This window comes from Hemiscyllium ocellatum, chromosome 7 (assembly GCF_020745735.1).
Source record: "Hemiscyllium ocellatum isolate sHemOce1 chromosome 7, sHemOce1.pat.X.cur, whole genome shotgun sequence".
NCBI lineage: Eukaryota > Metazoa > Chordata > Chondrichthyes > Orectolobiformes > Hemiscylliidae > Hemiscyllium > Hemiscyllium ocellatum.
In genome coordinates, this window is record NC_083407.1 from 79034006 (window position 1) to 79053456 (window position 19451).

A 19451-nucleotide genomic window follows, 5' to 3' on the forward strand; every position below is an offset into this window, starting at 1 on the left:
CCCTGCTGACTACATCTGTGGGAAGTGCACCCAACACCAGCTCCTCGAAAACCGCATTAGGGAACTGGAGTTGGATGAACTTCGGATCATTCGGGAGGCAAAGGGGGTCATTGACAGGACTTACAGAGAGGTAGTCACTCCCCAGATAAAACAAAAAGACAGATGGGTGACAGGGGAAAAGGGAACTGGCAGGCAGTGCAGGGATCCCCTGTGGCCATTCCCCGCAACAATAAGTATACCGTTTTGGATACTGCTGGGGGGGATGACTTACCAGGGGAAAGCAATGGGGCAACTGCTGCTCAGAATGAAAGGGGGAAGAGGAGCAGAGCAGTCGTCATTGTGGATTCGACCGTTAGGGGGACAGATAGGAGGTTCTGTGGGGACAAGAGAGACTCACGGTTGGTGTGTTGCCTCCCAGGTGCCAGAGTCCATGATGTCTCTGATTGTGTTTTGGGGATCCTTCGGGGGGAGGGAAGGCAACCCCCAAGTCGTGGTCCACATTGGCACCAACGACATAGGTTGGAAGAAAGATGGGGACTTGAGGCAGAAATTCAGGGAGCTAGGAAGGAAGCTTAGAGCTAGGACAAACAGAGTTGTTTTCTCTGGTTTGCTGCCTGTGCCACATGCTAGTGAGGTGAGGAATAGGGAGAGAAAGGAGTTGAACACGTGGCTACAGGGATGGTGCAGAAGGGGCGGTTTCGGATTTTTGGATAATTGGAGCTCTTTCTCGGGTAGGTGGGACCTCTACATGCAGTATGGTCTTCATCTAAACCAGAGGGGTACCAATATCCTTGGTGGGAAGTTCGCTAAAGCTATTAAGGTGCATTTAAACTAATACAGCAGAGGGACGGGAACCAAAATTGTAGGAGAGGTACAGAAGAGGATGAGAGTAGGGAGTTCCCAAATCAAATATCTGACACTGGCAAGCGAGAACCTGGTTTGAAGTGTGTGTACTTCAACACGAGGGGCATCCGAAATAAAGTGGGTGAACTGGCAGCATGGGTTGGTACCTGGGACTTCGATGATGTGGCCATTACAGAGACATGGATAGAGCAGGGACAGGAATGGCTATTGCAACTTCTGGGATTCAGATGTTTCAGTAAGAACGGAGAAGATGGTAAGCAGGGGGAGGTGTGGCATTGTGGATCAGGGACAATATTACAGTTGGAGAAAGGATGTTTGGGGACTCATTAACTGGGGTAGTATGGGCTGAGGTTAGAAACAGGAAAGGAGAAGTCAACATGCTGGGAGTTTTCTATCGGCCTCCGAATAGTCCCAGAGATGTAGAGGAAAGGATAGCAAAGATGATTCTGTTGTGGTTCTGTTCGCCGAGCTGGAAGTTTTTGTTGCAAACGTTTCGTCCCCTGGCGAGGCGACATCCTCAGTGTTTTGGAGCCTCCTGCGAAGCTCTTCTTTGATGTTTCTTCCGGTATTTATAGTGGTCTGTCCTTGCCGCTTCCGGTTATCAGTTTCAGCTGTCCGCTGTAGTGGTTGGTATATTGGGTCCAGGTCGATGTGTTTGTTGATGGAGTTTGTGGATGAATGCCATGCCTCTAGGAATTCCCTGGCTGTTCTCTGTCTGGCTTGCCCTATGATAGTAGTGTTGTCCCAGTCGAATTCATGTTGCTTGTTGTCTGTGTGTGTGACTACTAGGGATAGCTGGTCGTGTCGTTTCGTGGCTAGTTGATGTTCATGTATGCGGATTGTTAGCTGTCTTCCTGTTTGTCCTATATAGTGTTTTGTGCAGTCCTTGCATGGGATTAAAAAAACTAGTGTAGTGTACAAAATCCCATGCAAGGACTGCACAAAACACTATATAGGACAAACAGGAAGACAGCTAACAATCTGCATACATGAACATCAACTAGCCACGAAACGACACAACCAGCTATCCCTAGTAGCCACACACACAGACAACAAGCAACATGAATTCGACTGGGACAACACTACCATCATAGGGCAAGCCAGACAGAGAACAGCCAGGGAATTCCTAGAGGCATGGCATTCATCCACAAACTCCATCAACAAACACATCGACCTGGACCCAATATACCAACCACTACAGCGGACAGCTGAAACTGACAACCGGAAGCGGCAAGGACAGACCACTATAAATACCAGAAGAAACATCAAAGAAGAGCTTCGCAGGAGGCTCCAAAGCACTGAGGACGTCGCCTCACCAGGGGACGAAACGTTTGTAACAAAAACTTCCAACTCGGCGAACAGAACCACAACAATGAGCACCCGAGCTACAAATCTTCACACAAAAGATGATTCTCGATAGGAGTGAGAGAGGCAGGGTAGTTGTCATGGGGGATTTCAACTATCCAAATATTGACTGAGATCACTACAGAATGAGTACTATAGATGGGTCGGTTTTTGTCGAGTGTGTGCACGAAGGTTTCCTGACACAGTATGTAGACAGGTCTACAAGGGCAAAGCCACTTTAGATTTAGTACTGGGTAAAGAGCCTCGCCAGATGTTAGATTTGGAAGTAGGTGAGCACTTTGGAGACAGCGATCACAATTCTGTCAGGTTTACTTTAGTGATGAAAAGGGATAGGTGTACTCCACCAAGCAAGAGTTACATCTGGGGAAAGGGAAATTACGATGCAATTAGGAAAGATTTAGGAAGCGTAGAATGGGGAAGGAAACTGCAGGGGATGAGCACATTAAAATGTGGAGCTTATTCAAGGAAAAGCTCCTATGTATCCTCGATAAGTATGTACCTGTCAAGCAGGGGGGAAGATATAGAATGCGTGAGCCATGGTTTACTCAGGAAGTGGAATCCCTGGTCAAGAAGAAGAAGAAGGCTTATGTTAGGACAAAATGTGAAAACTCAGTTAGGGTGCTTGAGGGTTACAAGGAAGTCAGAAAACACCTAAAAAGAGAGCTCAGAAGAGCCAGGAGGGGACATGAGAAGTTGTTGGCGGATAGGATCAGGGTTAACCCTAAGGCTTTCCATAGGTATGTCAGGAATAAAAGAATGACGAGAATTAAATTAGGGACAATCAAGGATAATAGTGGGAAGTTGTGTGTGGAGTCAGAGGAGATAGGGGAAGCACTAAATAAATATTTTTCGACAGTGTTCACAATAGAAAATGAAAATGTTGGCGAGGAAGATACAGAGATACTTGCATCTAGACGAGAAGAGATTGAGGTTCACAAGGAAGAGGTATTAGAAATACTGCAGAGTGTGAAAATAGACAAATCCCCGGGCCGGATGGGATCTATCCTAGGATCCTCTGGGAATCAAGGGAAGAGATTGCCGAGCCTTTGGCATTGATCTTCAAATCATCATTGTCCACAGGAATAGTGCCTGAGGACTGGAGGATAGCAAATGTGGTTCCCTTGTTCAAAAAGGGTAGCAGAGACAAACCTGGTAATTACAGACCAGTGAGTCTCACCTCAGTTGTTGGTAAAGTGTTGGAAAAGGTTATAAGTGATAGGATTTATAACCATCTAGAAAAGAATAATCTGATCAGGGACAGTCAGTACAGTTTTGAGAGGGGTAGGTTGTGCCTAACGAATCTTAATTGACTTTTTTGACAAAGTGACCAGACAGGTAGATGAGGGTAAACCAGTTGATGTGATGTACATGGATTTCAGCAAGGCATTTGATAAGGTTCCCCACAGTAGGCTGTTATACAAAATGCGGAGGAATGGGATTATGGGAGACATAGCAGTTTGGATCATTAATTGGCTTGCTGAAAGAAAACAGAGGGTTGTAGTTGATGGAACATGTTCATCTTGGTGTCCAGTTACTAGCGGCATACCGCAAGGGTCGGTGTTGCGTCCACTGCTGTTCGTCATTTTTATAAATGACCTGGATGAGGGCTTAGAAGGGTGGGTTAGTAAATTTGCGGACGACACTAAGGTCAGTGGAGTTGTGGATAGTGACGAAGGATGTAGTAAGTTGCAGAGAGACATGGATAGGATGCAGAGCTGGGCTGAGAGGTGGCAAATGTGAGGTGATACACTTTGGCCGGAGTAACCAGAATGCAAAGTACTGGGCTAATGGTAGGATTCTTGGGAGTGCAGATGAGCAGAGAGATCTCGGTGTCCATGTACACAGATCCCTGAAAGTTGCCACCCAGATTGACAGAGTTGTTAAGAAGGCATACAGTATTGTGGCCTTTATTAATAGAGGGATTGTGTTCCGGAACCAGGAGGTTATGCTGCAGCTGTACAAAGCTCTGGTACGGCCACACTTGGAGTATTGTGTACAGTTCTGGTCACCGCATTATAAGAAGGATGTGGAAGCTTTGGAAAGGGTGCAGAGGAGATTTACTGGGATGTTGCCTGGTATGGAAGGAATGTCTTACGAGGAAATGCTGAGGGCCTTGAGGCTGTTTTCGTTAGAGAGAAGAAGGTTGAGAGGTGACTTAATAGAGACATTCAAGATAATCAGAGGGTTAGATAGGGTGGACAGGGAGAGCCTTTTTCCAAGTATGGGGACGGTAAACACAAGGGGACACAACTTTAAAGTGAGGGGGGATAGGTATAAGACAGATGTAAGAGGTAGCTTCTTTACTCAGAGAGTAGTAAGGGTATGGAATACTTTGCCTGCATCAGTAGTAGATTCGCCAAGTTTAAGTGCATTTAAGTCGGCATTGGACAGGCAAATGGATGTACATGGAATAGTGTAGGTGGGATGGGCTTCAGATTAGTATGACAGGGCAGTGCAACATCAAGGGCCTGTACTGCGCTGTAATGTTCTATGTTCTAACTGTGCAAATGCTCTACCAACTCAGTAACTGCCTTCAAACCTCATAAATTCATCACCACTCTCACCTCCCGCATTATTACTTTCTCAGAAATGTTCTTTCAGCTGTAATCACACTGTGATGAATTAAGAAGAGTTTCACCACACCCAGTGATGCTCTAACCTCAGCAGCATTCTAGAAATCTCACCAATATTCCACCCCATCAGAACTCTAACAGCACTGTAATACTTAGCAAATTCAGTTTCAAAAGCATAAAACTAATATGATTTGGAGATGCCTGTGTTGGACTGGGGTGTACAAAGTTAAAAATCACACAACACCAGGTTATAGTCCAACAGGTTTAATTGGAAGCACTAGCTTTCGGAGCACTGCTCCTTCATCAGGTGGTTATGGAGTACACAATTGTAAGACACAGAATTTATACCAAAAATTTACAGTGTGAGGTAACTGAAATTATACATTGAAATATACCTTGATTGTTTTTTAAGTCTCTCATCTGTTAGAATGACCATGTTAGTTTGACATGTATGCTCAAGCCATCAGGAAATATATAAATGCCAGATTCATCAGCCACGCCCATAAGTAGTGCAAAACATCATCCGATCACAGCACAATGCCGCCCATGCTCTCAAAACCAATCATAACATTGTAATCTAACCAACAGATAAAGGAGGAGCCATCGTCATTCAGAATAGAACAGATTACTGCAAGGAAGTGTACCGACAACCAGAAACATTACAGGCAACTACCAGCCTATCCGACCAAAGAACACATTCGTGAACGAAACACTTTGATCAGGACTTTGGATCCAGTGTTCCCTACATGCCCTCATCCTACGTACTTCTCACATAGGCGACTTCTACTGTCTTCCAAAGATACACAAAGCCAATACACTAGGACATCCCATCGTATCAGCCAATGGAACCCTGTGTAAGAACTTCTCTGGCTATGTTGAAAACATCTTAAAACCCATTGTACAGGGTATCCCAAGCTTCTGTCGTGACATTATGGATTTCTTACAGAAACTCAGCATCCACAGACCAGTCAAGCCAGGAACATTCCTCGTCACAATGGACATTTCAGCACTCTACACCAGCATCCCCCACAATGACAGCATCGCGGCAACAGCCTCAGTCTTCAACGCCAACAACTGCCAATCTCCGAGCACCATTCTACAACTCATCCACTTTATCCTCGATCACAATGTCTTTACCTTTGACAACCAGTTCTTCATCCAGACACACAGAACAGCCATGGGGACCAAATTTGCACCCCAGTATGCCAACATTTTCATGCACAAGTTTGAACAAGACTTCTTCTGTACGCAGGACCTCCAACCAACACTATACACCAGGTACATTGATGACATTTTCTTCCTCTGGACCCATGGCGAGGAGTCACTGATAAAACTACAGTGATATCAACAAATTTCATCGCACCATCAAACTCACCATGGACTAATCTCTACTATATGTCTCATTCTTGGAGACATGCATCTCCATCAAGGATGGGAACCTCAGCATCTCTCTCTACCGCAAACCCACGATAACATCACAATGCTACACGTCCCCAGCTTCCACCCAAAACATATTAAAACAGCCATCCCTGTGGACAAACCCTATGCATACACAGGATCTGTTCAGATGAGGAGGAATGTGACAGGTACCTGGAAGTACTCAGGGATGCCCTCATAAGAACTGGGTACAATGCTCAACTCATCGACCGCCAGTTCCAGCATGCCACAGCAAGGATCCGTAATGACCTCTTCAGGAGACAGACACATGCTGCAACCGACAGGATACCCTTTGTTGCCCAGTACTTCCCAGGAGCCAAAAAACTATGCCATGTTCTTTGCAGCCTGCAACAAATTAACAATGAGGATGAGCACCTCACCAAGACCTTCCCCACACCTCCACTTCTCACCTTTTAAACAACCACCAAACCTCAAACAGATCATTGTTCGTAGCAAACTGCCTGGCTTTCAGGACAACTCCATACAACCCTGTCACGGTAGATACTGTAAGACATGTCAGAGTGTGGACATGGATACCACCATTATGCGTGGGGACACCTCCTACCATGTACGTGGCAGGTACTCATGCAACTCAGCTAGTGGCCCTGAGGCATGGTAAATTGGGGAAACTGAACAGAGGCTACAGCAATGGATGAATAGGCAATGCACAACAATCAACAGACAGGAGTGTTCCCTCCCAGTTGGAGAACACTTCAGTGGTCTGGAACATTCGACCTCGGACCTTTGGGTGACCATCCTCCAAGGCAGACAGTGAGACAGGCAGCGGCGAAAAGTGGCAGAGCAGAGGCTGATAGCCAAATTCGGTACCCATTGGGAGCACCTCCACTGAGACCTTGGGTTCATGTCACACAAGGTGACCTCATTACACTATTCACACACACAGGCACTCCTATACACACACACACACACACACACTCCTACAGATACACACACACTCCCACACTCACACATGCACCCTCTCATAGACCTAGACCCCTTTATACTCACACACACACTCTCTCACACAGACACTCACAACCCCACCTGCATGTACACAAACACACACACCCACACCCACACACACACCCACATGCACACATACACATATAAGTTTGTGCGGTGAATTTGTACTTGCAGAGTTACATTGTACTTTGCTCAAATACTGCATGAATCCATGTAAGATTCTGTTAATTTTTTTAGATTAGAATCAGTCTAAACATTATGGCACAGACAGCAGCACACAGGTGCTAATACCCAATGCATTATCTGGGCTGACACCAATTGTTAAAGTTCTCTTGAGAATGTAACTGTTTAAAAACGTTTTGTGATTTACATATGAAGGATGAGAAACTAACATGGTCATTCTAACAGATGACAGACTTAACAAACAATCAAGGTATTTTTCAATGTATAATTTCAGTTACATTACACTGTAAACTTTTGCTACAAATTCTGTGTCTTAACAATCGTGTACTCCACAACCATCTGATGAAGGAGCAGCGCTCTGAAAGCTAGTGCTTCCAATTAAACCTGTTGGACTATAACCTGGTGTTATGTGATTTTAAACTTTACAAAATTAACAGCACTTCTAGCAACACTGGTGCCAACCCCAGGAGATATAATTCCAAATGTAGCAGCCAAGGTTAAAAAAAAGCCTCTGCATTGCATACACTGACATCAACTGTATTCAACTTTCCATTTTGAGTACAATAAGCAAAACTGGATATTTTTATTTCTCCAAATATTTGGATAAATGCTGCTGTGTCAGACTGACTGGCTTAACATAGAATATTGAAATTAGTGAATGATTTTGTCCTCTAAATCGAAGATATGAGTCAAGGGTTTGCATTGGTTTGCACTTACTATGGTAGTGCCGTGAAAACAAAATAAAGGTTTATTTCATTCCCCCTCCCTCCAGATCTACTTCTGCTCATCTTCAAATATTTGGCTACAGAAATCATTGCAGCTGTTACATTCTGACTTCAGGTTTTCAACCCTTTTACTTTAGAAACAGAAATCTGTTTAATAATAATAATATAATAGATTTTTTTCATTTTTGTAATATTCTTTTATCTGTACCTACTTTTAATCGTGGTACATCTCTTAAGCTAATAACATTATCACTTTTATTGAAATTACTTACAACAGTAGACATACAATAAGCTAATTTTCATATTTAAGACCAAACCTTTGCCAAATTGAAATGCTTGTGAACCTAAAAAGGGCTTAAATGAGTTAAACAAATTCGCAGTTCCTAGACTTCTCTGCGAACATGTCTGGTGTGACTATGAAATTCTGCTAAGGAAGCAGCTAAGTGCTAAATTAAAAGACCGAAATTTAAATGTAATAATCTCCGGACTGTGGGCAATTGGTAGAAAGTAAATGAGGCCAGAGAGCTGAAAGCATGGCTCAAAGATTGCTGTGGGAGGAACAAAATCAAATCATCAATACTGGGGAAAGAAGAAGCATGTCATTCACAGTGTGACTTCACCTGAAGTGCACCAGGGACCAGTGTCCAGGTAAATAGTAGGATGGGGTTGGAGGAGTGAATGGGAGGAGTTTTGGAAAACTAAAGAAAATGCTCAAGGCAATTATGAACAGCAACAACATGGGTAATGATAACCAGAGTGTGACAGGAAGGCACAGCATAAAACATAAGAATAAAGTGGGAAATAAGATCAGAATTGGAAAAAGTATTAAAAGAAGATTTAAAAATTATTTATCTAAATGCTTTCAACATTCAAATAGAAGATGCATGATTGATACAACAAATTGAAATTTTAATGTGAGTGGTACCCATGGAGAGTGCTTTGAAATGTTGGTGCCTGGTACCAACATGAAGACCCCTTATAGCAAGTGATGAGCTGTAGTTGTCAGGTCCCACTCTGACTGCTTTGTCAAGAATTCTCAGTGTCAAGTTTGCACTGTGGCTGATAGGATAAGAAGCTACATATTAATGAAGTAAGATAGGCAGTTACTAACTTTGTTAACAAGCAATGATCCCCAAAAATAGGCAACTCACTGCAGCCTAGCGAGAATCTCGCCTCAACACTAGAATGTAGTTTACTAGATGCAGCTAATTGATTCTAATGTCGTGATAGACCTCAGTGCATTTCTTATGCCACATTTCTCGCCATAGCCTATGTCGTTGTGGTCCCTGCAAAATTCAGGCTTCTCTGCCATTTCTCTATTTTCTATTATACATTCTCCTGTCTCTACCTGTAATCATCTTTGCTAATCGTTTACTTTTTACATACCTATAGATGTTTTCACAATCCTTGCTGTTCATGTTCATATTCTGTTTTCGCTTTCATTATAGATTTCCTGGTTCTCCTTTCCTGAGTTCTGAAGTTCTCCCAATCCTCAGACATAACCATTTTTCTTGGTAAATTTGTAAACTTCTCCCTTTGATCTAATCCCATCTTTTAACTTCCTTCGTTAGCCACAGCTGTCTCACTTTGCCTGCTGGGTAATTTTGACTTAAGGAAGGCATGTTTTTATTTGAAAAATAAATATTAATTCTTTAAATACTAGCTACTGTTCAATGTTTCAATGTATTTTTTCAACCTACCATAACCACCTTCTCCTCATAACTTCATAGTTGCTCTTGTTTAGTTTTAAGATCCTAGTTTTAGATTATCCTACATCTTTTTCAAACTTAATGGAAAATTCAATCATGCTACATTCACTTTCCCCTAAAGCTCACTCTACAACAAGATTATTAATTAGCCCTTTCTTATTTTATAATGCTTCATCTAAAATAATCTAGCCTCCTTGATTTCCCAACATTTTACTCCATAAAACCATCTTGAACACATTGGTACTTATTATACCTCCCCAGTTTATATGTAGATTAAAGCTATCCATGATTGCTGCATTTTTCTTGGTTCGTGCCCCATTAATTTCCTGATTTGTACCATGTTCTACATTACCACAATTGCTTCGTAGCCTCCGAGCCATTCCTACTAATAATTATTGACCCTTATTGTTTCTTAGTTCCACCTGACCAGCTTCTCCTTTTAATTCTTCCACTCAGAGATCCTCTCTTACTATTGCACTGATCCCATTCCTTATTACCAGACTTTCCCAGCTTCTCTTCCTTTTTGTCCATCCTACCTGAACGTTGAATATCCTTTAATATTTTGAAGCATTTCCTGACACCAACAGTACAATGATGAATTCTGACCACATGCCCACTTCCATTTTCTTTTATGTGTATGTACATAGTTATAGAGTCATAGAGATGTACAGCATGGAAACAGACCCTTCGGTCCAACCTGTCTATACCGACCAGATATCCCAACCCAATCTAGTCCCACTTGCCAGCACCCGGCCCATATACCTCCAAACCCTTCCTATTCATATACCCATCCAAATGCCTCTTAAATGTTGCAATTGCACCAGCCTCCACCACATCCTGTAGCAGCTCATTCCATACACATACCACCCTCTGCGTGAAAAAGTTGCCCCTTTTTCGAATGTTTGAACATTTTTCTCTTCAACAACAATCTTTCTCATTAATCTTTTTGCATTTTTATGTATTTATTGGGTTTTTAACACTACTTAGAATCAACTCAGAGACTTCGATGCTTCTGTCCAACTTTCAGATTGTTGTCAAAGGAAGCCCTGATATTCATTTGCTGTTGTTGGTCACTCTGCAACCATGTGTCAGTAATGGTAATTAAATTACCCCATTTACTCCTATTCAATTAATTCACCTGCCTTCTTGCAAGTAGTAAACACATTCATAGGGTGTGTCTTCAATTCTGCTACACGCTTCTGTATTTAACTTTGGTTTATTATAATATTTATTTCTGCTACTTTCCACTTTAATTTTCAACATTTCTTCTTTCAATAATCAGCCTTGTTTTTCTTCAGCCCAATTCCCTCTCAGGTTCCCATCCTTTTGACAAGTTATGTTACCCCTCCCAACAGCACTAGCAAATTTCCCAAGGAGGGTTACTGTCGTGGAAATTAAATTGACTCGACTCAATAATTAGCAAGAGCAAAGCAAGAGTCTTTAATAAAAATCTTGCAAGATTGACTCATTACACCAAGTCAGATGCCTTAATACAATGAGTACCGAAAAATTACACAGACACCTGCCTTATAGCGTTCCTTATCACACTCTCAAGGGCAGAGACTGGGGAAACTCAAGTTGTTATCCTCTCATCCCCTGGTCCTAGACATAACAGTTATTCAGCTTTCGCTGAGTTTGACTATCGCAAGGTCAAGTTGAATGTTTACAGAATTCAAACAGAAATAAGCTAACTGCAAACCTTCATCAAAGCATTATTTACAAAGCTCAGCACAGTATTGATTTTAAAATTGACTCATTTTCTTTAAATTTCACAGTAAATGGATAATTAATTTCACAGTAAATGGATAATTTTCCATTACAGTTACCAATCCTGATTCTGTTCAAGTGTAATACATTTTCCTTGTACAAATCCCACCTACCCCAGAATTGATCCCAATGCACCAGAAATCTAAAACCCTCCTTCTTGCACCATTTTTCCAGCCACATATTCATTGCTCAATTTTCATATTTCTGTATGTGATAGTGGGAGTAATCCTGAAATTGCTTCCTTAGATGTCCTGCTTTTCAATTTTTGGGCTAGATCTCTAAATTCTGCTTTCCAAATCTCATCACTCTTTCTACCTATGCCATTGGCACAAATATGTACCACAATCTATGTGTCTTCAGCCTTTCTCAAAAGAAGGACATCCTTTATCCTAGTATGAGGAGAGTAAGTTGTCACCATGGAGTCCTGGACTATTTCCAAATAAATATCAATAATTTATCAGTATTGCTCTTCCTTTATTCTTCTCTCCCTATTCTTGTTTTCAATCTGCAGTGTTAAAGATCACACAGCACCAGGTTACAGTCCAACAGATTTATTTGGAAGTTCAAGCTTTCAGAATGTTGCTCCTTCATCAGGTAGTCACATGACTTCACTATAAATTCTGTGTCCTATGATCCTGCCCCACTAGCTACCTGGTAAAGGAACAGCATTCCGAAAGCTTGTACTTCCAAATAAACCTGTTGGACTATAACCTGGTGTTGTGTGCTTTTAAACTTTGTCTACCACTGTCCAATATTGGCACTTCCACAGTCTGCAATGTGCTGATAATGTGCATCCATATCTATGGCTCATGAGTGCACCACTGTAAATACAATCTATGTTCCAGTTCTAGATATTTTTTAATCAGCCTGTTCAGAGATATTATGACATATCCATAAAGCAGGTAGGTCCTGGCTCAGAGGTAAGGAAACTACCACTGCAACACAAAAACCTCTTAATCTGTTCCTATTTGATTTTTTTTTCATATTCAGAAGATTTGTGGTCAGGATCAGGATTCCCGGAAGGTATGTTGCCTCCCTGGTGCCAGGGTCTGGGACGTCTCCGATCGGATGTATAACCTTTTAAAAGGGGAGGGCAAACAGCCAGAAATCATGTTACATATTGGCACTAATGATATAGCCAGAAAAAGGATTGAGGATATAAAAAGTGATTTCAGGGAGTTAGAATGGAAGCTACAAAGCAGGACAAACAGAGTAGTGTTCTCTAGTTTACTGCTGGTGCCACGAGATAGCGAGGCGAGGAACAGGGAGCAGGCGCAGCTTAACATGTGGCTGCGTAGCTGGTGTTGGAGGGAGGGCTTCAGATATGTAGATAATTGGGATGCCTTCTGGGGAAGATGGAACCTGTACAAGAAGGACGGGTTGCATCTGAACTGGAAGGGGACCAATGTCCTGGGTGTAAGGTTTGCTCAAATCTTTTGAGAGGGTTTAAACTAGTATGGCGGGGGGGTGGGAATCTGAGCTGTATACCGGAGGTGAGAGTTGATGCAGATGAGGCAATAGCAAGAGGGAGACCAGCTAGTGGGAAGAATTTTCCTGGGAAGGAACCAAGGGATCAGTTAAAGTGTGTTTGCTTTAACGCAAGGAGTATCAGGAATAAAAGTGATGAACTTAGAGCATGGATTAGTACTTGGTGCTATGATGTTGTGACCATAACAGAGACATGGGTTTCTCAGGGGCAGGAATGGTTGCTGGATGTTCCAGGGTTTAGAGCATTTAAAAAGAATTGGGGGGGCGGGGGGGAGAGGAGGCGGTGTAGCACTACTAATCAGAGAGGGTATCACAGCTACAAAAGTTTCCATTGTCGAGGAAGATCTGCCTACCAAGTCAGTATGGGTGGAAATTAGGAACAGCAAGGGAGCAGTCACCTTGTTTGGGGTTTACTACAGGCCCCCCAATAGCAGCAGGGAGATTGAAGAAAGCATAGGTCGGCAGATTTTGGAAAAGTGTGGACGTAGTAGGGTTGTTGTAATGGGTAACTTTCCCAATGTTGATCGGTACCTCCTTCCAGCAGAAGATTTGAATGGAGCTGTTTTTGTAAGGTGTGTTCAGGAGGATTTCCTAACTCAGTACGTTGACAGGCCAACGAGGGGAGAGGCCATTCTAGACTTGGTGCTCGGAAATGAGCCAGGGCAGGTATCAGATCTTGTGGTGGAAGAGCATTTTGGTGATAGTGACCACAACTGCCTCACATTCTACATAGCTATGGAAAAGGGGAGGATTAGGCAAAACGGGAAGAGGAAACTATGATGCGATTAGACATGAGTTAGGAAGCATGGACTGGGAGCAATTGTTCTATGGGTAAAGGCACTATAGACATGTGGAGACTGTTTAAGGAACAGTTGTTGCGAGTGATGAATAAATATGTCCCTCTGAGACAGGCAAGAAGGGGTAAGATAAAGGAACCTTGGAAGACGAGAGCGGTGGAGCTTCTTGCCAAAGGAAGAAGGTAGCTTACATAAGGTGGAGGAAGCTAGGGTCAAGCTCAGCTCTAGAGGATTACAGGCAGGCGAGGAAGGAGCTCAAATATGGTCTGAGGAGAGCCAGGAGGGGGCAGGAGAAAGGGTTGGCAGAACGGATTAGGGAGAACACAAAGGCATTTTACACTTACGTGAGGAATAAGAGAATGGTCAAAGAAAGAGTAGGGCCAATCAGGGATAACATAGGGAACTTGTGTGTGGAGTCTGAGGAGGTAGGGGAAGCCCTAAGTGAGTTTTTTGCTTCTGTCTTTACGAAAGAAACGAACTTTGTAATGAATGAAACCTTTGAAGAACAGGTGTGCATGCTGGAATGGATAGAGATAGAGATAGAGGAAGCTGATGTGCTGAAAATTTTCGAAGAGGAAGTGAGGTCTGCAGATGCTGGAGATCAGAGCTGAAAATGTGTTGCTGGAAAAGCGCAGCAGGTCAGGCAGCATCCAAGGAACAGGAAATTCGACGTTTCAGGCATAAGCCCTGAAGAAGGGCTTATGCCCAAAACGTCGAATTTCCTGTTCCTTGGATGCTTCCTGACCTGCTGTGCTTTTCCAGCAACACATTTTCAGTGCTGAAAATTTTGACAAACATTAAGATTGACAAGTCGCCAAGCCCGGATCAGATTGCCTTCGGCTGCTTTGGGAAACGAGAAATGAAATTGCTTCTCCACTTGCGAAGATATTTGCATCCTCGGTCTCCACTGGAGTCGTACCTGAGGACTGGAGAGAGGCAAATGTAATTCCTCTCTTCAAGAAAGGAAATAGGGAAATCCCCAGCAATTACAGGCCAGTAAGTCTCACGTCTGTCGTCTGCAAGGTGTGAGAAAGGATTCCGAGGAATAGGATTTATGACCATCTGGAAGAGCATGGCTTGATTAAATACAGTCAACACAGCTGTGTGAGGGGCAGGTCATGCCTCACAAACCTTATCGAGTTCTTTGAGGAAGTGACGAGAAACGTTGATGAGGGTCGAGCTGTGGATGTGGTGTATATGGACTTCAGCAAGGCATTTGATAAGGTTCCCCATGGTAGGCTCATTCAGAAGGTCAGGAGGAATGGTATACAGGGGAACTTAGCTATCTGGATACAGAATTGGCTGGCCAACAGAAGACAGCGAGTGGTAGTAGAAGGAAAATATTCTGCCTGGAAGTCAGTGGTGAGTGGTGTTGGGCCTCTACTGTTTGTAATTTTTACTAATGACTTGGATGAGGGGATTGAAGGATGGGTCAGCAAGTTTGCAGACGACACAAAGGTTGGAGGTGTCATTGACAGTATAGAGGGCTGTTGTAGGCTGCAGTGGAACATTGACAGGATGCAGAGATGGGCTGAGAGGTGGTTCATTCTGGATAAATGCGAGGTGATGCATTTTGGAAGGTTGAATTTGAAAGCTGATTACAGGATTAAGGATAGGATTCTTGGCAGTGTGGAGGAACAGAGGGATCTTGGTGTGCAGGTACATAGATCCCTTAAAATGGCCACCCAAGTGTACAGGGTTGTTAAGAAAGCATATGGTGTTTTGGCTTTCACTAACAGGGGGATTGACTCTAAGAGTCTTGAGATCTTGTTGCAGCTCTACAAAACTTTGGTTAGACCACACTTGGAATACTGCGTCCAGTTCTGGTCGCCCTATTATAGGAAAGATGTGGATGCTTTGGAGAGGGTTCAGAGGAGGTTTACCAGGATGCTGCCTGGACTGGAGGGCTTATTTTATGAAGAGAGGTTGACTGAGCTTGGACTTTTTTCATTGGAGAAAAGGAGGAGGAGAGGGGACCTAATTGAGGTATGTAAGATAATGAGAGGCATAGATAGAGTCAATAGCCAGAGACTATTTCCCAGGGCAGAAATAGCTAACTCGAGGGGTCATAGTTTTAAGCTGGTTGGAAGAACGTATAGAGGGGATGTCAGAGGCGGGTTCTTTACACAGAGAGTTGTGAGACCATGGAATGCGTTACCAGCAGCAATTATGGAAGCAAGGTCATTGGGGACATTTAAGAGACTGCTGGACATGCATATGATCACAGAAATTTGAGGGTGCATACATAAGGATCAATGGTCGGCACAACAACGTGGGCTGAAGGGCCTGTTCTGTGCTGTACTATTCTATGTTCTATGTACTCTTATACACAACTGACCTCAGTTTCAGTTCTGAAACCCATTGTTCATGTCTTTGCAGCTGGAGATTAACTTCTCATATACCTTCTAGGCCACAGGAAATGTCTACAAATCTCCATATGGTTCAAGATGAGCATTTCGTGTGGCCAGGCTGTTCTGCCATGCCTATAGCTATTTTTAAAAAATTCTTTATCTCTTTTTGTTCATATCAAAGAAGGCTTATTATAATTTTCACAATTGGTTTAGGAAATGCTTGATAAACATTACAAGAAAATAAAATGTTTTACTACCAATGCACTAAAACTGGACTGTTACTTTATAGGAGGAAGCTGGTGGAAAATGAAAATTTGCTAACCTGCTTTTCTCAAGAAACCTAAAACAGAGCAATCAGAATGGCAGGTCAGATGAGTGCAAGTGCTGTCCTTGGCAAATATAACTTGAGTGATCTACAGGAGTTGCTCGCCATAACCACTTGTACGTGGTTGCAGCCCACGCATAAGTTTCACCTTCCAGTAGAGTACCCTACTGGACTCGCAAGCCAAATGAAAGACTTCAGCCATTCCAACGCTATAATTCTAACTCCTATGGTTCCAGATGCTCCTTTGAATTATAAAGAAGTTCAACAAATTTTGCGAGAATTGGTGATGGGTATTTATATTCTAAACCAAGTTCCAACTATTTATTTAGATGGCAATTATGATTGTAGTACCACATGTGTCCTGTCTCCAGCTTATCGTGATACTCTAATTGGGCAAATTTTGATAAATGTGGACTACACTATGAAAGCACTTTGGCATGGAGCCTACATGCCAACTGAAAAAAGGAAACGATTTTCAGAAGTATGGCGTGCCAATCTGGAAATCAATGTCGATGGCACTTCAAAATTAGGGGCAGATATACCTTCTGAATTCATTAGAGCAGGTACAGTTCTATGAGATATTATACTTGTTAAATAAATTGATTTTGATCAAACAGCAATAAGTTTTGTGTTGCAGGTAAATATAGAAATATTGACTGCTATTGATATATTTCAAGAAAAAAATATTAACGGTGAGCAATATTAAAAACTAAGAACGAGTTGTAGCTAGGCCACAGATTTTGATGTTGGAACCATTCAGGTACTTGCAAGTTTCTAACTGCCAGCCAATCAAAAGCAAACCAACACTGGACCCGACTAGTGAGAATGCAGATAATACCATTGCAAATGCTTTCAAGATATCTAGCACTTCCTCCTCCGTAATATGAACATTTTTCAAGATGTCACCAACTATTTCCTGATATTCTGTATTTTTCATGTGCTTCTCCACAGTAATCACTGATGCAAAATACTCATTTAGTATCTCCCCATGGGCTGCCTTGCTGATCTTTGAGGGGCCCTGTTCTCTCTCGAGTTACTCTTTTGTCATTAGTGTATTTATAAAATCCCTTTGGATTCTCCTTAACAGTATTTGCTAAAGGTATCTCATGTCCCCTTTTTTCTCTCCTAATATCCGTCTTAAGTGTACTCCTACTGCTTTTATAGCCTTCTAAGGAATCATTCGATCTTTCCTGTCTATACTTGACATATGTTCCTCCTTTTTCTTAACCAAACCCTCAGTTTCTTTGGTCATTCAGCATTCTCATACCTACCAGCCTTTCCTTTCATCTTAATAGGAATATACTGTCTCTGGACTCATGTTCTCTCATTTTTGATGGCTTCTCATTTTCCAGCTGTCCCTTTACCTATGAACATCTCCTCCCAGTAAGCTTTTGAAAGTTCTTACCAAATACCATCAAAACTACCCTTCCTCCAATTTAGAACTTCAACTTTTAGATTTGGTCTATCCTTTTCCATCACCATTTTAAAACTAATAGAATTATGGTCGCTGGCCCCAAAGTGCTGCTCCATTGACACCTCAGTCATCTGACCTACCTTATTTCCCAAGAGTTGGTCAAGTTTTGCACCTTTTCTAGTAGGTACATCCACATACATACTTAACAAATCCCTCTCCATCTAAACCCTTAATGCTATGGCAGTCCCAGTCTATATTTGGAAAGCTAAAATCCTATATCATAACCACTCTATTATTCTAACTGAAATCTCCTTACAAATTTATTTCTCAATTTCCTGCTGACTATTAGAATACAATACAATCCCAGTAAGGTGATAATCCCTTTCTTATTTCTTAGTTCCACCCAAATAATTTTCTTGGATGTATTCCCAGGACTATGCCTCCTAAGTACAGCAGTAATGCTATCCCTTATCAAAAATGCCACTCCCAGGGGATCCATGATGGCGGCAATCTGAGAGGATCACGTTGCAGAGCTCGACACTGCAGCACAATAGGGACAAACTTTTAACCCACCCATCCCGAACCATCTAGAAAGGTTGTGGAGTCCCAGGAGACTGTGAAAAAAAAACTATCTGCGTTTCTTACTGTCCAGAGATGCCGAAGAAGGAAGGAGGAGCGTCCAAGGGCGGGTCTGCCCCCAGCCTGCAGGATCCTTGGACTCAATTACCTACCAGGCCCTGGTGAACGAGCTCACAAAATCTCACGAGATGCTGATAGGGGAGAAGCTGGCCCCAATCTCTATCATGCTGCACAAGCATGAACAGCAGCTGGGAGTCCTGGAAAAGAGGATGGATGAGGTTGAGGACTGAGTCACAGTGCTGGAAGCCGATGCCAGTTCCTCTAAGAATAGGATCCAAGCGCTGGAGATGCAGGTCCGTACTTTGCACAACCAAGTGGATGATCTTGAGAACTGGGACAGGAGAAAAGATATTTGGATCTTCGGTCTGCCTGAGGGTAAGGAAGGTGAGCGGCCTGCGGAATTTATTGAAGATTGGCTGCCGAAATTCCTTAACTTGGAGGCTGGCATGAGAGGCTTGAAGATTGAGAGGGCGCACCAGGTCACGGCACGGAGGTCAGGTTTGGGTCAACATCCTCGTCCTCTCCTGGTGCGGTTTCATCACTATAGAGATAAGGAGAGAGTTGTGGAAGCTTCCAGAATCCAGGGGAAGAATCTGAAAGCCCTAATTTATGAGAGCTCTAAGATCATGTTCTTCCTGGACTTCTCAGTGGTGGAGATCCAAAAAAGAAAACCTTATGACGGTGTCAAGAGAAGATTGAGGGAGCTTGGGATTCAGTACTCTCTGAGGTATCCAGCGGTGCTCCGGTTCACCTCAGATGGATCTGTACATCTCTTTGACACATCAGAGAAGGCAAGAGACTTTATGGACAAATTAACCTAATCTGAAGAATAGTGTATACAAATAGTAGTA

General features: G+C 42.8%; 1 protein-coding gene across 1 annotated transcript in view; it reads left to right on the forward strand.

Moving 5' to 3' along the window:
* Window positions 1-19451, forward strand: part of ankar (ankyrin and armadillo repeat containing) — a 155555-nt gene that overhangs the window by 1271 nt on the left and 134833 nt on the right. Inside the window, 1 exon segment of the mRNA XM_060828124.1 lies at window positions 16512-17110. Within this exon segment, the coding sequence (XP_060684107.1) occupies window positions 16582-17110 (529 nt within the window). The 5' untranslated portion in view covers window positions 16512-16581.